This window comes from Manis pentadactyla, chromosome 4 (genome assembly GCF_030020395.1).
Source record: "Manis pentadactyla isolate mManPen7 chromosome 4, mManPen7.hap1, whole genome shotgun sequence".
Lineage (NCBI taxonomy): Eukaryota > Metazoa > Chordata > Mammalia > Pholidota > Manidae > Manis > Manis pentadactyla.
Genome location: NC_080022.1, coordinates 145033818 through 145056556, shown reverse-complemented (window position 1 = coordinate 145056556; position 22739 = coordinate 145033818). Strand labels below are relative to the sequence as shown.

The following is a 22739-nucleotide window of genomic DNA, read 5'->3' as shown; positions in this document are numbered from 1 at the left end:
GAAAACTCATGACTACACCCATTATATTTCAGGTTTTGACTTCTCTGTCCAATTATTTATATTACCTGCTTATGGAATATTGATATCCTTTGGCCATTTATATATTGTTGGATTAGGTACTTTGTGAATGATTTGAATAATGTATATATATTTAAGGAATATTAACCCTTAATGTGGATGTTTCTGTTCTTGTGTTTGACTCAAATTTTTTGACATAGAAATTTTTTTAATGAGTTAGTCTTTTGTGGATTAAAAAATTTGCTATAATCTGTTTGGATAGTCTCCCTAATCAGAGTTTGTGTTGTAGTTTTTAAAATATTCTATTTTATTTTTCTCAAATTTGAGCAAAATTTCTTAAAAAATTTTAAAGGGGCTGTAGGGAAAATAATTAAGTAATCGTTTAGTCCAACAAATATCTGTATATTAACTGTAAGAGGTAGTGTGTAATTTATATAGAATTTATTTCAGTCTCCTCATTTTAGAAGTGATAAGTTAAGTGACTTTCCTGTGGTCACATATTCTTGGAAGAATTGTAATTGAAGCTCTGTTCCAGGGAACTAACTTCCAGAGCAGAGAGATTGGTAAAAGTGTAGAATATGGGGCAGCTTTGAAAATATGTTAGAAAAGGAATACAAACTAATGATTTGAGTTTTTACTGCAATGTAGTATTAATTTAGGGAGGAGCAAAAGATATGTAAATCTGTTTTATGTAGTTAGAAGTTTAATAACAAGCATTATAATTGGTTCAGTTGACTTCACTAAAAATGAGACAGGCTTAAAAATTTTTCTTTAGTTTAAAAAATTTTTGAAATTAAAAAAATTTTTAACATTTAAATATTAAAAAAATATGCTTTGGGCATGGAAAGAACTGGCTAGAGCTTTATTTTCCCTTATGACTTTAATGAAATCAATTTTGGAGTTTTTCATTTTAATTGGTACATTTAAGGAGGTCATGATAACTAACATTTAATGTACTGCTCGTTGTTCCTGAGTACTACTCTGTACTTAACATTTATCAACTCATTTAACCCTCACAGCTACCCTAGGAGGTAGGTTATTTCTTTCATTTTATAGATTTGGAAAATGAGGCTACCCAAATTCATAGTTGGTAAATAATTGTTGCCAGGATTCCTATCTAAGCAGTGTCATTCTAGAACCAGGTTCTGAAGCTTCTCATTTATGGCAGTCATTTTTAAAATTTGGTAATGTGATATAAAGGAACTGCTATCAGAACCACCAGGAATTCTGTAGTGTATCTACTTATGTAAGGAAGCAGATTTGATGAGGCCATATTTTAATGTGAATCAGGTTATGAAGGAAACAGTTATCTGTCTATGTTAAATTCATTATTTTCTCGCATTTCAATTTTCTTAGGAATGTCTGTGTTAAAGTTGATTAAACACTGCCATGTGGTATCTGAAAGGAAAAGAAATCTTACTGATTTAATTTACCAAATTAAATCTATTGCCTTATTTTCTTGCATTTGAAGGTCATTAATAGGTGGGAATCTTCCTGTTGTCAGAAACATATTATGGGTACATTTTGAGTTGTTGGGCATGTTTTTAATGGTCTTCCTACTATATTTACCTCTTTTGCTGATGAGCTTATTGCATCAGAGTTAGATAAATCTTTAAGTACTGATACAGAAAGCCTTCCAGGACATAAAGATTTATCTAAGTTTTAGAAGTGTATGTATAGTATGTACTTACATACTATGTATAGTGGGAATCTTTTTTTTTTTAAAGCAGCGTAGGTGATTGTGATGATGAGCCGGGTTTAAGACTCCTGCACTACTAGGCAACACTTCTTTTCAGTGAAATTCCAGGTCTAAGATAATTTTATATATGTAGTCAGAAAATGATGTTATATTAATTATTCTTAGCAACTTTGCTTTTCCTTTTTTCTTCTCTTATTTCTCTACAATAGTTTATGCCAAAGTGGCTTCATTCATATGGATGAACCAAGGATTGGGCTAGCGCTATACCATTAGAATCAGACAGCTGATTGCCCAGCAGGATGCCGTCGACTATCCCAACAGAGGGCCTGAAGGACCCTGAAACTGCAGAACTCTTCTTCAAAGAAGATCCAGAGAAGCTCTTCACAGATCTCAGAGAAGTTGGCCATGGGAGCTTTGGAGCAGTGTACTCTGTAAGTGTTAAAGGCTTAATGTCAGTGACCAGCGTTTATTTAATATCCAGTCCTGGAAGAGTAAAAATCTGTAATACAAAGAGATATAGGCAATAGTCTATTTTATAGTCACTTGCATTAGGTGTATATGAAAAGGTCATTTTATTTATTGAGCTTCTTAGATTATTGAAAAAATGGGAAAGATATTCTGCTTTAATTTCCATGTTGTTTACACTACTTTAGCAGTTTTATGACTTACATTGCTGTTGAATCAAATATTGCAAAACACTGACTTACGTAAAGTCCCGTACACACATTTCATTATTATTCATTCATTATTTCTTCCTATTAAGATTGCTTTTTTTTAACTTAGCAAAAAGTTTTGTATAGATGTTTAATATTTTGGTAGTATTAGAGATTTCGTTTTTTAGTTTTAATGGGTACCTTAAGAATAAAACACCAATTTGAAATATTATTTCCTCAGAGAAAAAGTGTTCCAAATTTGTAACAATTTGAACTTTTTATTTATTTCCCATTTGTAAATTAGAGGTAAAAATAAGGTACTAGAAATTCCCTCTGTAATTTTCCTACCCAAGGACAGCTGCTGTTAAAATTTAGATAAACATCCTTCAGAATATTTTTGTGTACACATGCTTTATGTGTGTGTGTGATGTAGGTTATGTTTGTTTGATTTCTGAGTTGGACACAGAATAAGGGAAGAGGCACTCAGAAACAGGTATTTCATTAACAACCTTTTTTCTGTGTTACAGTTTTGTCTGAATGTACACTTCTCCTGTTGTTCTCCTTAATACTAATGTGGAGAAATATAGAATAATAAAGGAAAAAAATATACAGACTCTTAGAAATGGACCCAATAAGAGAACCCTGTTGAAAAGATCCCTGTCATGTAGCCCTTCAATGAGTAGTATTTTTTAATTGACTTACTTTATTAAGTATAATTTATATACAGTAAATACAGATATATTAAATGTATAGTTTGAAGAAATTAAACAAGTTATATGCCATACAACAACTATTCAAGATACAGAATGGTGATAGTGTGGGGACTAGAAAGAAGTACATAGAGGACAGAATGATAACTTGTTTTACCTCTTTTGATAATAAATATTCTGTATAGTTAAAAGTTTAAATTAAGTCATTATGTATGGGGGAGTCATGAAAAGGCAAGCAGGAACAATGAATCCAACTGTATTTGGGCTATAACCACATTGGAGTAAAAACCAAAACTAATACGAGTAACTTTCATACACAGTATTTTAACTTTATACCCTCTGTCTCCTTGGGAAGAGGAAACTGCAAACAAATCTTGAACTCTACTCAGTAAATTTGTTTCATATTGGAATGGGAGTGACAGTTCGGAAACTGTGTGTTTCAAGATTGAGCAATGAGTAATTTTGATGCAATTTTGAGTCAGATCCTAACTGAAAGAATGATAGAAATAGGAAATTGGCAAAAGTAAGGAAGAACCATGTGGGACTAGATAGGTATTGGATAGGAATTTGTGGCATTAATATGAACTAATTATATGACATATATATTTCCTAGCTCTCTCTTCTGTAAGATTCTAGTTCAATTGATATCCCAGTAGCAACAAGCACACTTAGCACTCAGATCTTGAATTCCTCACTACATGGATCAAGAGCTCTTGGAGTAATGGTTCATTCTATTGTGGGGACAGGGATCATTAAAGATAAGCTCTAGAATATCTTGTACCAGGAGGTTATAAAGTGCTTTAAAAAAAAAGGGCCCTTTCAAGAGAATGCTAGAACCAGCTTGAAGGTGCTCCCACTGGCCAGATCCGGAACAATTTGAGCATCAACATAAACATCTATTGATAATAACCCATTGAATAAAATAGGAATTTCTTATTTCCATGATAGATGAAGGATGGATAGATAGTTGGAAAGGGAGGGATTTTCTTTATAATAGAATGCTGACTGATACATGTGAAGGGAATGATAGAGTTGGGAAAAACCAGCATTTTGAAGATTGCAGCAATCATTGCAAAGATTGTTTTGGGTAGAATCTTTAGTGGTTGCTAAATCTAGGGGGAAAGTTTGATGAGCAGGATATTTATATAGTTTAAAAGTATCTCTGCACAGATTGCTTGTTAGATACAAAGTAGGAAACAGGGGTTATAACTATATACATTGGAAAGAAACAGTCAAATACCTTGAGTGGGTGATGAAAATTAGTAACCAGTGATGAACAGACATTGTATGTGTCCAGATATGATACCCTGAAAAGGACACAATGTAACTCATGTAGTATTTCAGCCAGAGATGTGTAACCAGAATCTAATCTTGAAGAAGCTTCAGACAAACACAAATTTAGTAAGGTAAGTGCTGCTGTGTAGTCTCAGCAACTGCCAGTGTTACAAAAGACAAGGAAGGGTTGAGCAAATTGTTCCAGATTAGAGGAGATGAATAAAACATGATGAGTAAGCACAATTTGTAATCCTGAAGGGAGAAAGAAACATGACTGTGGACATTAAATATTTTTCTGTGGGTTTTTTTTTTGTGTGTGTGTGTGATAGGCAAAAGTAATCTCCTCTTAATCTGATTTAATTTTAATGTAATCTAATGTTTGGATTTTAATAAATTACCATGACTTTAATGTACTGTTTTAAAGTAATACTAGATTTACAGATTTTGCAATAATAGTAAAGTTTTACCCTATAATCTTCACCCAAATCCTTTAAAGTTTACAAGTTTCATAACCACAGCACCTTTATCGAAACTAAGAAGTCAACATTGACACACTGATACTATTAACTAAACTACATACTTTATTCAGATTTTCCCAGTCTTTGTGCTCTTTTCTATTCTGGAATCTACTCCAGGATACTGCACTGCATTTAGTATACCCACTTTTGAGCTTTATCTTGTGCTAATTAGAAAGGTAGCTCTTTAGCAAAACAATGAAATTGGACCCTTACCTCTTACCATATATAAACATTAAAATGTATCAAAGACCTAAATATAACAGTTACAACTATAAAACTCTTAGGGTAAAACTGCATGACCTTGGTTTTGTCAAAGGATTCTCAGAAATGACAATAAAAACATGAACAAAAGAAAAACATAGGTATTAGATTTGATCAAAATGTAAAACTTCTATGCTTCAAAACAGTGCAAAGACAACCAACAAAATAGGAGAAATTATTTGAAATCATATGTCTGCTAAGGGACTTGTGTCTAGAATATATAAAGAACTCTTACAACTCAATGATAAAAAGGCAACCCAATTTTTAAATGTGCAAAGGATCTGAATTGACATTTCTCCAAAGATGTACAAATGACCAAAAAGCACATGAAAAGATGCTCAACACTCACTTGTCACAAGTCTTGAAAAATTATGCTAAGTGAAAGAAGCCAGTCACAAAAGACTGTATATTATATGGTTCCAAAGTGTACAGAATGGGCAAATCTCCAGAGACACAGAAAGTAGGTTAGCTGTTCCTTAGGGCTGAAGGGGTGAGGAAAAGGGATAGGAGAGTGATAGCTAAAGGGTGTGGGGTTTTGTTTCTTTTTTTTTAATTGGGAAAAATTTTGAGATAAGATACACATAATATAAAATTTACCATTTTAATCATTTTTAAATGATACAATTTGGAGTTTCTTTTTGAGGTAATGAACATTGTAAAATTGTAGTTATCAGTAAATTGCATGTATCTGTCATATCAATCAGTATTGCCGTGTATCTTTCAGTGTACTAAAAGCTATTGAATTACACACATTCAAATGGGTGAAATGTGTGGTATGTAAATTGTATCTCATTAAAACTGTTAGAAAAGAATATAGCTGGTTAGACCTATTGACTAAAATCAAGGGGCTCACAAATAGATGAGTAGAGAACATTTTGGAAAAATAAATTCATATTCAAGATCTTATGCAGATAGATCCACTTCACCCATTATGGTAAGTGGTGCACGTTTTCATTAACCAGTCTGCCAGTAATTGAAATTGGAATGTCATTAGTTGTTCCCAGGACCCACTTAAAAGAATATATGTATATATATATATGTGCTTGTCTAATTTTTTAACAGTTTTTTTGAGATTTAAATTCCATACTCTAAGTTCACCAGTTTTAAGTGTGCATTGCATAGATTTTTAGTAAGTTAGAATTTTGTAGCTATCACCATAATCTAATTTTAAATTTAAAACATTTTATCTTTGGGAATTCATTAAAGACTGAATTGAAGATGAATTCTTCCACAGATGACTAGAGATGATTAACCCTTTTTAGTGAACTCATTTGAAATATTTTGCAGCTATCCTCTTGTGCCTTCTTTACATATAATCTTCTTTTTTAAACACATAATGAGAATTTGGTTCTTAGTTTCTAAAGAGTTAACTTTCATGTTTCTGTTATGCTTTTATTTTATCAAAATTTCCAGAACAGTGGTAAATAGTAATTGTGGTAGCATTTTAGCTGTCTTGTCTTAATTCTAGTTAATAGTTGTTTACAATAGACATGATTTATCATGTTGAGGAATTACCTTTCCCGTGTGGGTTTTCTAAGAGTTTGGTCTTCCCTGCATTGAATACATTTGGAGTTGGGCCTTTTCTGCATTTTCAGCATTTATTGAGCATTTATATATATATATATAAGTATATATTTTCCCCCTTTGATTTGTAAAAAAATATGGCAAATTCTGAAATGTTTTCCTGTATCAAAATTTTGCACTTCTGTGGTAATGTATTTTATCCAAATGAAATATTGTTTTAATGCCCTGTAATATTTGGTTTAAAATTTTTATTTTGAGTTCCCTTGTCTAAATTTATAAGTCAAATTGGTACCTAAGTTTCTATTTTGTGCTGCTGGTGAGGGTTTAGTTGCTGGGTTAGACTGCCTCCATAAAATTAATGGGATAGCTTTCCTTTTTTCTCCCCTTTTATCCTGGGAAGTTCCCTGGTGAAACTTTTCCACTCACAACTATTTTAAAGATGATTAGTATTCTTTTCAGTCTGCCACCACTGTTTTACTCAAATGTTCTTCTCTAGATCAATTTTAGTAGTTCTTTCCTAGAGAATTGTCCATTTCATTGAAATTTTGAAGTTTACGGGCCTAGCATAGACTTGTATGTACTAGTCATTTTTTTTGTTTGTTTACAGTTCCATTCAAATTTCTATATTTTTCCTCTCAACTAGCTCATTAAAAGATAAACATTCATTATTTTTATTTCTAAAGTACCAGCTCCTTGATAATTTGATGTTTTTTGCTATCTATTTAGTTATTTTTTTAATGTTCTTTAAAAGCAGTTTTGATATCTTTTTTGACATGGTAGTTTATAAATGCTTTTATTCTCAAAGAAATGATTTCCCAGATTTAATCTGATAATTTTTACAATGCTCTTATGTCTTTTTTAGGCACGAGATGTGCGCACCAATGAAGTGGTGGCTATCAAGAAATTATCTTATACTGGAATGCGGCGTATGAAGGTAGGTCAGATATATATGTTTGTATTGGCATGTTAAAGAAAGCCATACCATTTTAATTGGGGATAGGTGGGAATTTTTTTTTTTAATGTTGAAACACATACAAATATTAAGTGTATATCTCAGTGAATTTTCTTCTACAGACTCAATGTTCCCGTTTAAATTGTACCTAGAGCCGTAAACAACATTCCTGACATTCCAGAAACCTCCCAACTGTGTCCCTTACATTTAATTGTTTTAGATATGTGCTGCTGACACGAGTTTAATTTTTTAAATTGTTGTTTAGCAGTTTATTCTATAATATTCTATAATAGAGGGATTATCATGTCTACGAAAGTAAACTAGAATAAGGTACATTTGATAGTAAGTATACTGGATATAAATTTTTAATGGTAGAGAAATTATCTAATGGCTGTTTCAAATAATCATCAGGCAGCATATATCTAGTCTGAAAAATAAGGCAGTGGGTAATAATCTGAAAAATAAAATTATTGATACTGTATTGCATGTACTTTTGGTCTTCAGTATTGTGATTAGTTCTTAATTGCATAAGTTTATATAATGTCTACTTCCTAAGTGTTATCTGTTTCTTTAATTCTTCAAAAATTTAATTATTTTTAATTGTGGTAAAGTACACAAAACAAATTTACCATCTAAATCACTTTAAGTGTAAGTTCAGTGGCGTTAAGGACATTCACATTGCTGTGCAACCAACACCACCATCCATCTGCAGAACTCTTTCATTTTGCAAAAGTGACATTCTACCCCCATCAAACAATAACTCCTCATTCCCTCTCCCCGCAGCCCCTGGAAATCACCTTTCTACTTTCTGTCTCTCTGAATTTGACTCCTTTAGGTATCTCATGTAATTGAAATTATGCACTGTTTGTCCTTTTGTGACTGGCTTGTTTCACTTAATATAGTGCACTCAAAGTTCATCCATGTTGTTGTGTGTGTTTGTGACTGTGTGTGTGTGTGTCTGTGTAAAAACACCACATTTTGTCCATCCATCATCTGTAAACGGACCCTTAGTTGCTTCTGCCCCTTGGTTATTGTGCATAATGCTGCTGTGAGCATAGGTACACAAATATTTCTTTGAGTCCCTGCTTTTAATACCTCAGGATATATGCTCAGAGGTAGAATTGCTGGATCAGTCTTTAATTTTTAAAGGTTTTCTTTTTGTATATTTCTGGAATCCCTATTTTATGGTAAATCTTGTTTTTTGTGATAATCACACTTACGGGTATGATAACACTGTTGTGATTGATCACTGTTCCATTATGTTGATACCTAAAAAAACTCTTAATAATTTCTAAAACCCCTAAAAAAATTCCATTTTTTACAAGTTTACTGTAATTTTATTTGCCATTCCATAGCATAACTTTACAACTAGCTTTCCTAGCCAACTTGTGTTGGAGTCTGTTTAATTAGTCACACCTAGAACAAAAAGTTTCACCTAGGGCAGCATCTCCTCTCATCTAATATTGTATTCTTCCTGGAAGTGTTTTTTTACATTGACGAATACAGGTTTTAGCTTTGTTTTGTTTTGTTTTGTTTTGAGAGTTTGCTCCCAGAGCATTCAAATTTGAAATGTAAAGCCCATAAAACACTTTCTAAACTTAGCATCTTCCAGCTAACACATTTTACACTGTTAATATCTTCTGCTCTATTTTGTTGAGGGCTTATGAAATAACATAGGAGATATAGGATCTTAAATTCTAGTACAAAACATTTCTTCAAGTTCTGTATTCTAGTTCCCCTACCTTTAGAAATATGACACAAGTGAGTGGTAAAGCTTAGAAAAGCTGAAACAAGAACAAAATACAGATTCCAAGTTCCCATCCCACATCTACTAAGCTCCTAGAGTCTCTGGGTATGGGCCCAAGTACCTGTATTTTCAGAGTTCCCTGATTGCTTCTTAGAAGTAACTATAGTTAGGATATGGCCTAAGTTTCTGAAGTTGTCATAGAGTAGCTTTAATTGCTGAAGGTTCATCTGTTATTTACTAGTAGGCATCAATGGGAAGGCTCTTCCTAAAATCCTATAGGAAAATGTTTTCATGCTGCTTGGTTTTTCTGGGAACTCCCCTCTGTTATAACCTAAGTGTTCACTAGCATTTTAGAATATGTGCAAGGAATTTAGGTAATTACTTGATTTGAGTTTAAACAGCAGAAAAAACTTAACATTCGGTAGACAATATAAGCCAAAAACACAATAGTGGAACTTTAAGGTATGTAAATTATGCAACAATAAAGCTGCACAAAAGAAGGGAGAGGTTGAACTTTTGAAGAAAAACCACTAAATATAGTATATAGTTTTCAACAGGCTTGGTGTGTGGTTGTAAAATTTTAATAAGACTCATTGATAATGACTTTGATGAAAATAAAAATATGTCCTACCTGGAATGAATTTTATGTAATTGAGTTGTAAACTATATGGACGTAAGTTCTTTAAAATGTATTAGTTTGACATTTAAATATTACAAATGAAACAAAGTTGTATGTTCTTATTAACATTTTAATCTAATAATTACTTTTTTACTTGTATAGCTTTCTAAGGAAAAGCAACTGTTCCTAATTATTTCCTTTATTCTTTTTTTCTCCCCACAGAAATGGCAGGACATTATTAAGGAAGTCAGGATTCTACAAATATTAAAACATCCCAACATTATAGAATACAAAGGCTGCTATTTAAGTGAGCACACAGCATGGGTAGGTATCTGCTCTCCCCTTGCTGTAATTTTAGTAGGTTTAGTTTATAATTAATTCAAAAATGTCTCAAAATAGTCGTGTAAAGCCATGCACAAACACCTTGAAATGTTAGTTCATACTGAGAAAGGAGGAGCAGCTTTTCCTGGAACTCTTGGGCAGTAGGAGATAATAGAAATTTTGCCAGTTTACTTCAGAGATTCACCTGATCATTACGTGCATGGGAAAATGTTCTGATGTATGTTAGCGGTATCATTCTTCAAATGCTTTATCAAACATTTGTTGAGAACAATCCTATCACTCAAGCATGAAAATCAGCATATATTTTTGACATAAATGTATTGTAAACTATTTAACCACAAGGATCTTGTGTGGAATGTCGGTGGTGAATCTTGAAGAAATCTGAACTGATTGTGATTCTTTGGCTGAATGATACTAAAGGTAGAAAATTGAGACATTTTATTGCAGAAAATGGAAATTAATTTTGCCCCATTGTTTAAACTAAGATAAGGTAGTAATCTTACAACAGTATAGGCATAGTAATTATGTCTTTTAAGAGGAAAGCTAAATTTTCTTTCAACAGGAATGACCTTTTATTTTTAATAAGCTATAGCTGATTATCATTTTAATATACTGAACTTAGATTTAGATTTGTAACATTTGGTTTAATTTAGTGGTGATGGTACTCCTAAATTTGAGGCTGCAGTTAAAGAAAAAACAGTGGCTGACAGGGTAGACTGCCTTTCTGTCTTTCAGGTTTCTCCATCTGTAAACAAGGATGATAATAGGGTCTACTTCCAAATGTGGTTATGAGGATTAAATTAGTTAATATATATAAAATACCTTGCACATAAGAGGTGCTCTGTGTTGGCTTTATAGGAAAGATTTAAACTGTAACCTAAACTTTGTATATATAGTACCAGAGGATAATTTTCTGCTTCCTAACAATACCAGTATTGCTACTATAGGTTAATATTAATAGAATATGTATATTCCTTTATAGCTTTAGTTAGTAATTATATGAAACACACATCTGCAAGCAGTTCTATGTTGGCATTATAAAAGATTAATGTAGTATTGGCTTAACTTCATGTATGCATTTGACAAGTTCACAAAATGTGTAATTAAAGGTAATTGATAACTAGAGTTTGTTTCACTTCAAAGTATCTTCTCGATCTCCTTGCTGAATTTGTTTTATCTCATATAGAATCTTTTAATTTTAATAGTGTATTTTAATGTTTTTATCATTTTTTCCCCATGTAGCTTGTAATGGAATATTGTATAGGATCTGTTTCAGATTTCCTGAAAGGTAAGTTTCCTTTATTTATTAAGAAAAGAAAAGTATTAGTATAATAAAATGAGAATTTGTTCAGTAAGAGATTTTTTTAATAATGTTAAAACTTTTCAGGAAGAGTGAAAACCTTTGTCTTTTCTAGAGTCTCAGCGTGGTGTGCACTGTCCTCATTAAATATTATGTTTTAGCATACAGATGAGTTTTCATTCATTATGATTTAACAGGCATTTTTCTGCATTCTTTATCATTAAACTTGATTGGTTCCTTCTGTTCAGAATGAAGATATGTAGGAATATAAAAAGGGAAAGCTTCTCTTTCATTGTTTTTATAATCACAAAATAATTGTTAAATGTTTGTTAACTTTGAGGATAATTGCCTGTGAACTATAACAAATAGGCACAACTGCACATTTGTTATAAAGTTAAATTGCCTTGTTTTATTATCTTGGAAAGCAAAAAGTTCCTTCTTGCTAAATGTTAGTTTTTTAAAATTTCCCCATATGTTAGATATGTGTATATTTATTTTTAAATAGAAATGTTCTTTAGAATAATCATTTTCAAATGAATTCTTATTTTAAGTTCACAAAAAGCCATTACAAGAAATGGAAATAGCAGCAATTACACATGGTGCTCTCCAGGGATTAGCCTACATACATTCTCATACCATGATCCATAGGTAAGTACTTTAAAAATGATCATATGTCAATAAGCAAATGGCTTATTGAATTTATCAGACCTAGAATTTATTAATCTTGAAAGCTTTATTTGTTTTAGGTAAATAAAAGTATTCTGGAGTTTTACAAACTCATATTTTTTTAGGTTATCCATGTCTTAAAAAGAATATACTAATTTATTTGATCTCTTTGTTGAGGATAATTTTTATCTTTTTCTACACATGCTGCTGGGCTTTCTGAAGTATGTGCACTTTATAGGTTTGTGATAGAAATTTAATTATAGAATAATTTGGGAGGTGGAAGAGACGATAGGGATGATGTATTCTTACTTTTTTCATTTTACAGATGAAGAAACTGATGCCCCAGTTTGTGACTTACTTCCCAAAGCTTACAAGCAAGATAGATTAGACTAGAACTAACCTAGATCTTTTGTCCTCCTGGTGACTCATAATGCCAGATTTGATTCCATGACAGAGAGAAGTAAAAGCTACTTAAGACTCTATGTTTTTGAGATAATCCTTGATAATCCTTGATAGTGAATAGTAATTTAAAGATTAAACCATCATGAACTACATTTTTAGCATTGGTATTGGTTTTCCCTGTTTTTAGAAGGAAGCTAGCATTTTTTAAATTATCTATGTGAACCAGACAATACAGAGTAAACTTATATAGTAGAGTCATTGCAAATTAATGGGCTATCAGTTTTTTAGATGAGAATACTAAGGTCCAAGAGAATCCACATGCATAGTAAGTAAGAGAATAGAAGAGTTGGAAGTAAAACCTAAGGTCTTCTCAACTTCAAAGAACCTATCCATTTGTTTAAAAAATCAAATGGAAGAAAATAGATTGACTTACTATTATATCCATTGTAGTACTATCTAGTATGAATTGACAAGTGCTTAGAAATTTATTTCTTTTTGAATGTATGGTACCCATTGGGCATACAATCCCATTATAATTTTCTTAGTTCACTTGTAATTGTTGATTTAGAAAAGATCTTAAAAGTAAATTTGGGATCATTGATATTACCTTATCCATGTGTTTCAGTTTTCATTTCATATTTAGGTAGGAGAACTATGCTAAAGTTTGGAATGATATGAGTAATTAAAAAAAACAAATTTAGGGCATGAGGTTCTTTTTTTCCATTTTAATGTTAAGGGTATACTCAGAAATCTTACAGTTATGTAAGAATGTTCAGCTAAATTTTTAAAACCATTATTTGTACAAATGAACAGGAACTCAAATATAGAGTATGTGCTATTAATTACCTAATTTTTTCTCCTGTTTCTACTGCTATTTTATCTTCTCTTTTAGAAAATTGTTACTATATACTTACAGGAATTCTATGTATCTCACTTCTTAATTTGGATCTTAATTCTCATTATCTCAACTGAGAGATTATCAAAGGCCTTAATTATTCTGATTTCTCCTTCTGTGTTTTATAAAATTTTATATGATTTTTATCATTTTCAGTATAATCTTATGAAGGAAAGACAAATAATTTTCTGTGTTCTTTAAACCCAGAGATATCAAACCAGCAAATATCCTTCTGACAGAACAAGGCCAGGTGAAACTTGCTGACTTTGGATTGGCTTCCATGGTCTCTCCTGCCAGTTCTTTTGCAGGAACGCTGTATTGGTAAGAATAGTCCTGTCTGGTATTGATCCTCATAATTGAAATAGGCAGTGTGTGGTTGTACTTTTTTCAGATGCTTTATCTTTTTTCTTGGAAATACAGTGCTGCTTTAGACATTACTCTAAGCACTATAGTTAGTTTCAGATATAGATTTGGAGTGCTGCCCTTGTATCTCCTATTGTTTCATTTGTCCCCCCCAATGTTTCTTTCCTCTTATCATCTACATCATGTATTGGGTGTAGGAGTGAAAACATTTAAATATTTAAGAAGGGAGAGGATAGAAGTGCTAAGTGGAAATTTTCTTTAGATTTATACTTACTGTGTGTCAGTATCTCTGAATACGAGTATCTGAAGACTGGTAGCTAATTACGAATTTTTTTTTAATTTTTTATTCTGGAAAATTTCAAGTATACAGGGAAATAGACAAAAATATAAGGAAGGCTCACACAGCGGTCAGCTAAGCCTAACAGCACTAGCCCGGGGCCCAGCTGCCCTGTGTACTTGCTCCTCTTGCCCTCCCTCCACCTCCAGTTATTTGAAGCGAGTTCTAGACATCATCTAATTTTATTCATAAATAATTCCATATCAATGCCAGCAAGTCCGAAGGGAATAATTTTCCACATCTTCAACTTCCATAGGTGTTTTCTCTCTGTATATGTTGAGAGGTGTCTTAGGTCTACCGCATCTTCTTTTCCACTTACCTTTCAAATCTCCCAACTCCCACTTTGTTAAAGAAAGGCTTCTCACCCACCCTGAAAGTAGAATGATGCATTGCTCTGAGGATTTAAAGGCTCAAACCATCACCAGAGGGACAACTTGAGAATACATAACATCTAGAATATATAGCATCAGAAATATTGAAGAGTTAGGACACAAAGTTTTGGCAAGGGCCTTCTGCCTTCACAGTCATCTCTCTTCACTTCCTTTTACTCCTTGCTCTTTCTTTTCCCCAATTATCTTCCCTCGCATCTTCTTTTCTAGTGGATCATAAATTACCTCACTTATAACTGGGACAATTGCCATGGGGACACATTAACATGTTATTTACATTGAAAAATGAAGTTTGGCATTTCCTGATAGAAAATAATTCTGATTTGAATGGTTGATATGACCATGCAGACTGGGTTTGCTAATTAGGTTATTATACAGCAGTGTTTTTAATGAATTGAATGGGCTAGGTCCTCAGCTCCAAGTTGTAAATATCTATAAAGCACGTTTACAAAATAATGTATATACATATGTGTGCATTTATCCTTTGCAACTAAGTTTATAAAATTTTGATACCAACTCAAAAATGTACAAGCAGATACATTTTTAAAATAAATTCATTGGAAGTAAGAAAATAAAAAGTTTGAAGGCTACTGTTCTGTATGACCAAAACTTACTTATGTTGAACCCCAGTTTAGATAGAATCCTCTTCCCCTGTATAAAAAAAGGGTTCTTTGAAGAAATAATTCTTTTTCGTGGTCCCCTTTTACAAATCAGTGATCAATATTTTATACTAGAAAGGAGCTAGAAAGTTGTGCATTAAAAACAAAACTACTTTTTTAACTTTTTAACTTACTGACTCCCCAAGCTTACTTCAACATCTTAACACATTAGACGCCCTTTATTATTGGCAATTGGAAGTTACATATGTATCAGTTTGTATATAGTATATTAGAAACACAGCACTGTGTACATATTTACATGTTTTTACACAGAGGAACACACATACGCCTGGTGACAATCTTACTAAGCAGTCAGAAACTGTTCTAAATGTCTGTCTGTGCTTAACAACAAGTTCAAAGGAAGTATAAGGTGAAGCATACCAGTGAGAACATTAGAGTCTAGCTGAAGATGTGAATTAGCATTTCATTTTATAACCAAGATGCCTACAAAGTTAATAATTGTATGATTTATTTAGTTATGAGTGGCCTAGCCACTTTTATCACAGAACACTACTCCTATTTGCAAAAAAGACTGACAAACTGCTTATTCATTGTTGCTTATTGTGGCAGATAATTTCTCAGCTAAATGTAGTGAGCTTGTTTACTTCAAGGAAACAAGTGCCAGTGATAAAATGCCCTCTTTCAAGCAAAACTTAGACTTTTGTAGTATGATACTAAAATGAAAATGTTTGAGATTCACTGGCATAAAGGATATACAATATTAGAATCTGCAAACTTGAATTGATGCAGAATACAACCGTGCTCTGGGGAATCTTTCCTCCAGGATGCTGTTACATGATCATGACAAATGGTGAGAATAAGTCTAACACTGTATATGCAATGGTAAATATTTACCTCCCAACCTGTAATGCCTTTATTTCCCTTTACAAGAATTCTTATGTCCAGTTATATCATCTGGAATTCACACGGGTATTCTCCATGTAGACGGTCATTACGTTTTTAAAGAATAGTATACTTTTCTTTTCTTTTTTAACTTTAAGTGACATTTTATGTTTTAGGATGGCCCCAGATGTAATTTTAGCCAAGGAGAATGAAAAACAACAATATGGTACCGAAGTAGATATTTGGTCTCTTGGAAAAACATGTATTGAACTAGGTAAGTATTGCTCTTTATTACTGTGTAGTAAGTTTTGATCAATGTTTTACCTCAATTTCTGTACAGAATTACAGATTTTAATTTTTATGTCAGTGTTTAAGGGGAGCAATAAATGTATTAAAGTTGTCACTTTGGTTATTTGGCAATTTATATATATATTAGGTTAGGTGTATTAGATTAGCTGTATTAAACTAGGTCTAAAATAGTTTGTAGTACATTTATACTACATAGTTTATAGTATATTTATAGTATATAGTTTATAGTATATTTATAGTATATAGTTTATAGTGTATTAGGTTAGCTGTATTAAATTAGGTCTAAAATAGTTTATAACGTGGTATTAATTTTGAGATATCTCTGTCTAACATTTAATGAGTATTTGTTAAACACCTAGATTATGTCTATGGTTATAGATTTACCATGTATGAAGGGTCTCTAAAGCCATTATTAACTGTGACATATCCCAGGGATGCAAATATGGATCACTATCTGCAGATCAGTGTGATCCACCATATTAACAAAATGAAGGCTGAAAATCATGATTATCTCATTAGACACAGAAAAGCATTTGACTAAATTCAGCATCCACTTGTGATAAAAACTCTTAGCATAAGTATAAAGGGAACATAGCTCAACATAACAAAGTCCATAAATGGCAATCCCACTGTTAATATCCTACCTAGTAGCCAAAAGGTAAAAGTTTTTCCTCTAAGATTGGGAACAAGACAAGGATATCCCCTCACCACTTTTATTCAACAGAGTATTGGAAATAACATTCAAAGCGATTAGGTAAGAAAAAGAAACTAAAGGTATACAGATCAGGAAGGAAGAAGTAAAACTATCACTGTCTACAGATGACATATTATTACATATAGAAAACCCTAAAGACTCCACCAAAAAATGGTTAGAACTAATAACCGAATTCAGCAAAGTTGCAGGATACAAAATTAATACACAGAAATCTGTTATTCCTATATACTAACAACAAACTAGCAGAAACAGAAAACAGGAAAACAATTCTATTTAAAACGGCATCAAAAAGAATAAAATAGCTAGGAATAAGCCTAACCAAGGAGGTGAATGACCTATACTTTCTTCACGAGAGAAACAAACCAATAAATGGAAATAATCCCATGTTCATGGATAGGAAGAATTAATATCATCAAAATGGCCATCCTGCCAGAAGCAATTTACAGAGTCAGTGCAATTCCTATCAAAATACCAATAGTATTTTTCAATGAGCTAGAACAAATAGTTCTAAAATTCATGTGGAACCACAAAAGACCCCATATAGCCAAAGCAGTTCTGAGAAAGAACAAAGCAATTCTGAGAAAGAAGAAAGCTACTATGGGGGAGGGGTTGGGGTGAGTAGTTGAGGGTGAGGGGAATAAAAGGGCACAAAAATTTTCAGTCATAAGTTGGTCACAGGGATAGTAGTATAGCATGGAAAATAAAAGCACTGCTTCTGTAACATTTTCCTATGTTGACAGTAACTGCAGTGGGGGGGGTGAGGATTTAATATGGGTGACTGTAGGACCACTGTGTTGTATACTTGAAATCAATATAAGATTGAATATAAAGGATACTTTCATTTAAAAAATAATTGAAATGTAAAATATCCTTTGAATCCACTGAAGGCTCCCACAGTTTAGATTTAGTAAATCTCTATGGTTTTTAGCGAAGTGCAGTGTTCTTTGACTAAATTGAGATGGTCAGGTTTATGGTAAATGACAGAATCAAAAATCATCCTCTGGTCTGATATACTGATGGTACACCATTTAGAATTTTTGAATACTTTAATAAATCACAGTAGAAACACAAGTTATTTTATTCATTAAGAATTTCTTCAGTAATCCCTTCCCCTTCCTGGATCAAACTAGTCATTCTTAAAGCTGTTGGGAGGACAGTATAAAGCAGGTGTCCACGTCACCTGCTGAGTCATGGTAGCCCGGAGTGGCGTGTCAGAGTGCTGTGAGGAGAGGAGGGAGTTCCCACAGACAGAGTGCCTTGTAAGTGGAAGCAGAACCTATGCAGGAAGGGCGGCAGTCACGTTTGGAGATCAGAGTCCTGGTGGGGTAACCGAAGCACTCATACCTGGAAGTAGCCCAGCATGGGGTGTCAGAGGCCAAGGAGCAGGTCCACATTTTGGGGTGGGTAAACCTGACACATGGCGGTGCCTGACTGAAAGGAAGGGGGCTTCCCTCCTGAGGACTGATGAGGAGGGCCTCACCGCAGAAAGTGATCCAGTTTGGATGGGGTGTCAGAAACTGAGTGGATGAAGTAGACAGACTTGGAATGGGGTTTGAAAACTTGATGGGGAAAAGCGGAAAGGGTGGTGGCCAAGATGGGAGACTGGCTATGTACAGGGGGGATTCATCACATATATTAAGGATAATCAGAGTGAGGTTTCTTATTGTCAGACTCAATACAAAGGATTTTTTCAAAGGAAAAAAGTGAAACTTTACCATGAAAACTTGTGGAATGGCCTTAAGTGATCAAAGTGAACACCATCAAAAACAAGACGATCTGAAACCATGAACTACATCACAGAATACACTGAGAAAAGCGTGATATTTGCTTCTGTGATATTCCTGCCAGAGATGTTGAAACCAAATTTAGTAACAGCACAAAGCCAAACTGAGGGACATTTGAGAGTCAAAATTATACTTGTGAATTGTCAAGGTCATGACTTCAACTGTCACCTTAAGACTAGAAAAAGAAGGGCAAATTCAATCCACAGTAAGCAGAAATAAAGAGACCCACAAAAGATCAAAGCAGAGAAAATGAAAGCAGTAGAGATCATCAATGAGATCACAAATTAGTTCTTTGGGAAAAGTAATGAAATTAATAAACCTCTAGCTAGATTGAGCAGAAAGAAGACACAAACGACCAATATCAGGAATGACAGGGGACATGACTCCAGATTTTACACATATTGAAAGGATTATAGGGAAATTTTATGAACAATTTTATGTAAGTTTAAAACTTAGAAAAAATGGACAATTTCCTTGAAGGATGCAGATGGTTGAAGCTCATTTTTGCTACAAAGGACATTATTGGGACATTTGATTGAAACTGCAATGGAGTTTGAGGATTAGATAATAGTCATGTATTCATATCAATGGTCTGATTTAATGAATGTACTAGGTTCTCTTAGAATGTTCTTGCTTATTGGAAAAATACACTATTTGGAGATGATGTGCATCAGGGCTGCAATTTCCTCTCTATTGGACTCCCTTGAATAAGTTCTCTGAACTCTACTTTCAACTTTTTTACTAAGTTTGGGTTTATTTAAAAAAAAAAACTAACAGTACTTCCATTCTCCTGTATAACAGGTACATATTTTAACAGGAAGTTTTCTTTCTTTCATAGCGGAAATGAAGCCTCCTTTACAGAGTAATAGTTCAGTAAGTGTCTTCAGTCATATAATCAGAAGTGAATCCCCTACACTACAGTCTACTGAATGGTGAGTATGGCTGAGAGATGTATTGTTCACATGGTAAAATTTAAATATTTTTCATAATGTTATCAAAAGGATGTCATTTCAATGAGGTGAAGTGTATATAACCTGCAGAAATATTAAAATAGCTTAATTTTATCCATACATCATGTTTATCCTTTATTATCTCTACTTTTCATAGCATATAAGTAACTCAGTTTAGAAATAAAAGATACATGATGCTACATGGGAGCAAAAAGTATGATTTTTGTATAAAAATTAATTTATTTTTTGTACCTTAGCAACACATACAACCCTAATTATATAATAAATAGCATGATTTAAACATTCATATTTTGTAACTGCAATATATAGATTGCCACAACCTGTAGAAATATTTAATTGGGGAATGGTTTATAATTGATATGGTATAAAACATAGGTAAAAATGATTAGATAATTTATCAGAGTTACCCGATAATTATTAATTTTTGGATCATTCTAATTGTCATTATTTATTATTCAGAATGTGTTTTGATGTTGCATCTCTTAGTGCTTCTTTGATAATACTGTTATTCATATAAAGAAGTTTATTGAAAACAGATGGATGATTTTAGGAAACAAGGATTTTTATCAGTGATAAAAAATTTTAATGGGAAATTCTTCAGTTGTATCTAGCATTTGAAAAGTTCTAGGGGACTACCTACCATACTTAACAAATACTTTAAAATTCACAAGTAAGATGCATAAATTAGCAAAAAAGAATTCTTGTATAAAAGAATTAAATCTTATTTGAATATTGATGACAAACATTCTTGTATAAAAGAATTAAAAATCTTATTTGACTATTGATGACAAATATTGATAGAATATTTTTTACCTACTGCCTTACTGAACTCTCATCATTAACACTGTATAATAGTATGTTACAGAATTCTAATTTTAAAAAACCTTACTGTTTTCTGGAACTTTTATCCATTTGCTCAAGAATGCTAAATACTTAGGTATAAAAAAATGTTCCTTCCAAAACAAATAGCGTGATGTTCTGAAACATGCTATATGGAAGATGATCCAAGGGTCAAGCAAGAAAAAGACGTGCCTAGAGAAAAGAAAAAAAAAACTAAGAATATTATCTTAGATTTGAATGTGAAAAGGAAAATGATTGACTTCCCTAATTCACCTCAACGTAGAATGAGTTGTGATACTTAAGTATGTGAGAGCAGGATTTTAAAATAATGTGTGCAAATTTATCTTTGGGAAATGGTAAAGTTTCGTTAGTTACTTTGCATAACTTTTTATAGATTTACATGATGAAATATATAGTGTATTTTGTCTGCTTTTTTTTTCATCATTTCTATTCTCCCTCCCACCCATAGGCACATGCCTTTATTTGTGGACATGTTTTTAAAGGAAATAGCAATATGTTCACTTGATACTTTCCTTTACAATAGGTCTTATCATTTTCGACAATTTGTAGATTCTTGCCTCCAGAAAATCCCTCAAGATCGCCCTACATCACAGGAACTTCTAAAGGTCAGTTATACTCTGTTTTGTACACTCAAGTAATTGTTTTAAAGAATGTGTTTTATTCTTCTTTGATTCCGAATCAGTATTAACTATGGTACTGGTTTTTGCTAAAATACTAATTTCATAATACTGTTCTTCCTTGGAAACTTTGATAGTTACTAAGGTTTTTCATTTGTTTTTCAAAATTAACTGCTTTTACCATGTCTGAATAGAATATATAGTTAAATATTCAATTTAGTAGTATTAAATGGCTTAATTTTTATATGTGCAAGCATATATTCATGAGTTACAACTATAAATTTTAATTCATGTGGAACCATGGCATTTCAGAATTGGCAAAACATAGTTTAACTTTGGATTTAATTTTTGTATGTACCACACTTGATATATCCATCTGTCATATATAAAATAATATGAAAGTAGGAGAAATGATGTGTAATACATTTATGTAAATACCGTGGGAGAAAAGAGATTTCAAAAGCACTGCTAATAATTGATAGCACATTTTTGTTTCCTTTTGAGAAATATGTTTTTCTAACTTAGCAATGAAAATATTTTAAAAGTAATGTGAATTCTATTCATTTTTCAGTAGGTTTGGTTACCTAATTTAAATAAATTATTAGTATATGCTTTCTGTTCTCAAAAATAAGTATTCACAATAGCAACAAAAGGTTTAGTATAGCTATGAGTTATGTTAGTGAAAAATAAGCAGGATGCATTTGTAGAAAACTGTTAAATAACTTAGAATTACAAGATAAATTTATTTCATTTTGAGGTTGATATCTTATTAATAGCAATAATAGTATTATTCGATTTAATATAGCTTTTAAAACATCTAGATAAGGCATTATTGAGTAGCAGTTAACTCTATCTCTTTGTGACCCTAAGGAATTTTGTGGATTTTTCACTAGAAAATAAGAATTTCTGCATGAATGTTTTAGAATTTTAAAGAAGTTCAGTTTATTTTCACCAACACACAGTTCAAGATGCAAGGATATTGAAAGGATCATGTACATATTCAGTAGGGTCATTTGCAACTACAGTATGTAGAAGAGCAGTATAAAGTTTCAGTAACACTTAGGGAATTCTAGGCCATAAGCACACAGTCTCAAATGAAAGCCCAAAAAATAGGTATTCATGGTAAGAACAGAAGGTTTAGTAGAGCTGCGAATTATGTTAGTGAAAAATAAGCAGGATCCATTTGTAGAAAACTGTTAAATAACTTAGAATTATAAGATATATTATTCTCAGATAAAAAAGACCAAATATCATAAATAGTGGTACATACCAAGCTAAGGCTCAGGAAAAGGAAGAATGTGACTGGCTTC

General features: G+C 32.4%; 1 protein-coding gene across 1 annotated transcript in view; it reads left to right on the top strand.

Annotated features, from left to right (window-relative positions):
* The first annotated feature begins 1027 nt into the window (after positions 1 to 1027).
* The window catches only part of LOC118908927 (serine/threonine-protein kinase TAO1-like), a 55252-nt gene continuing 33540 nt past the window's right edge, over positions 1028 to 22739 (top strand). The window contains 9 exon segments of the mRNA XM_057499494.1: positions 1028 to 2148; positions 7521 to 7592; positions 10199 to 10300; positions 11561 to 11606; positions 12170 to 12266; positions 13789 to 13902; positions 16349 to 16446; positions 19819 to 19912; positions 21336 to 21417. Of these exon segments, the coding sequence (XP_057355477.1) occupies positions 2017 to 2148; positions 7521 to 7592; positions 10199 to 10300; positions 11561 to 11606; positions 12170 to 12266; positions 13789 to 13902; positions 16349 to 16446; positions 19819 to 19912; positions 21336 to 21417 (837 nt within the window). The 5' untranslated portion in view covers positions 1028 to 2016.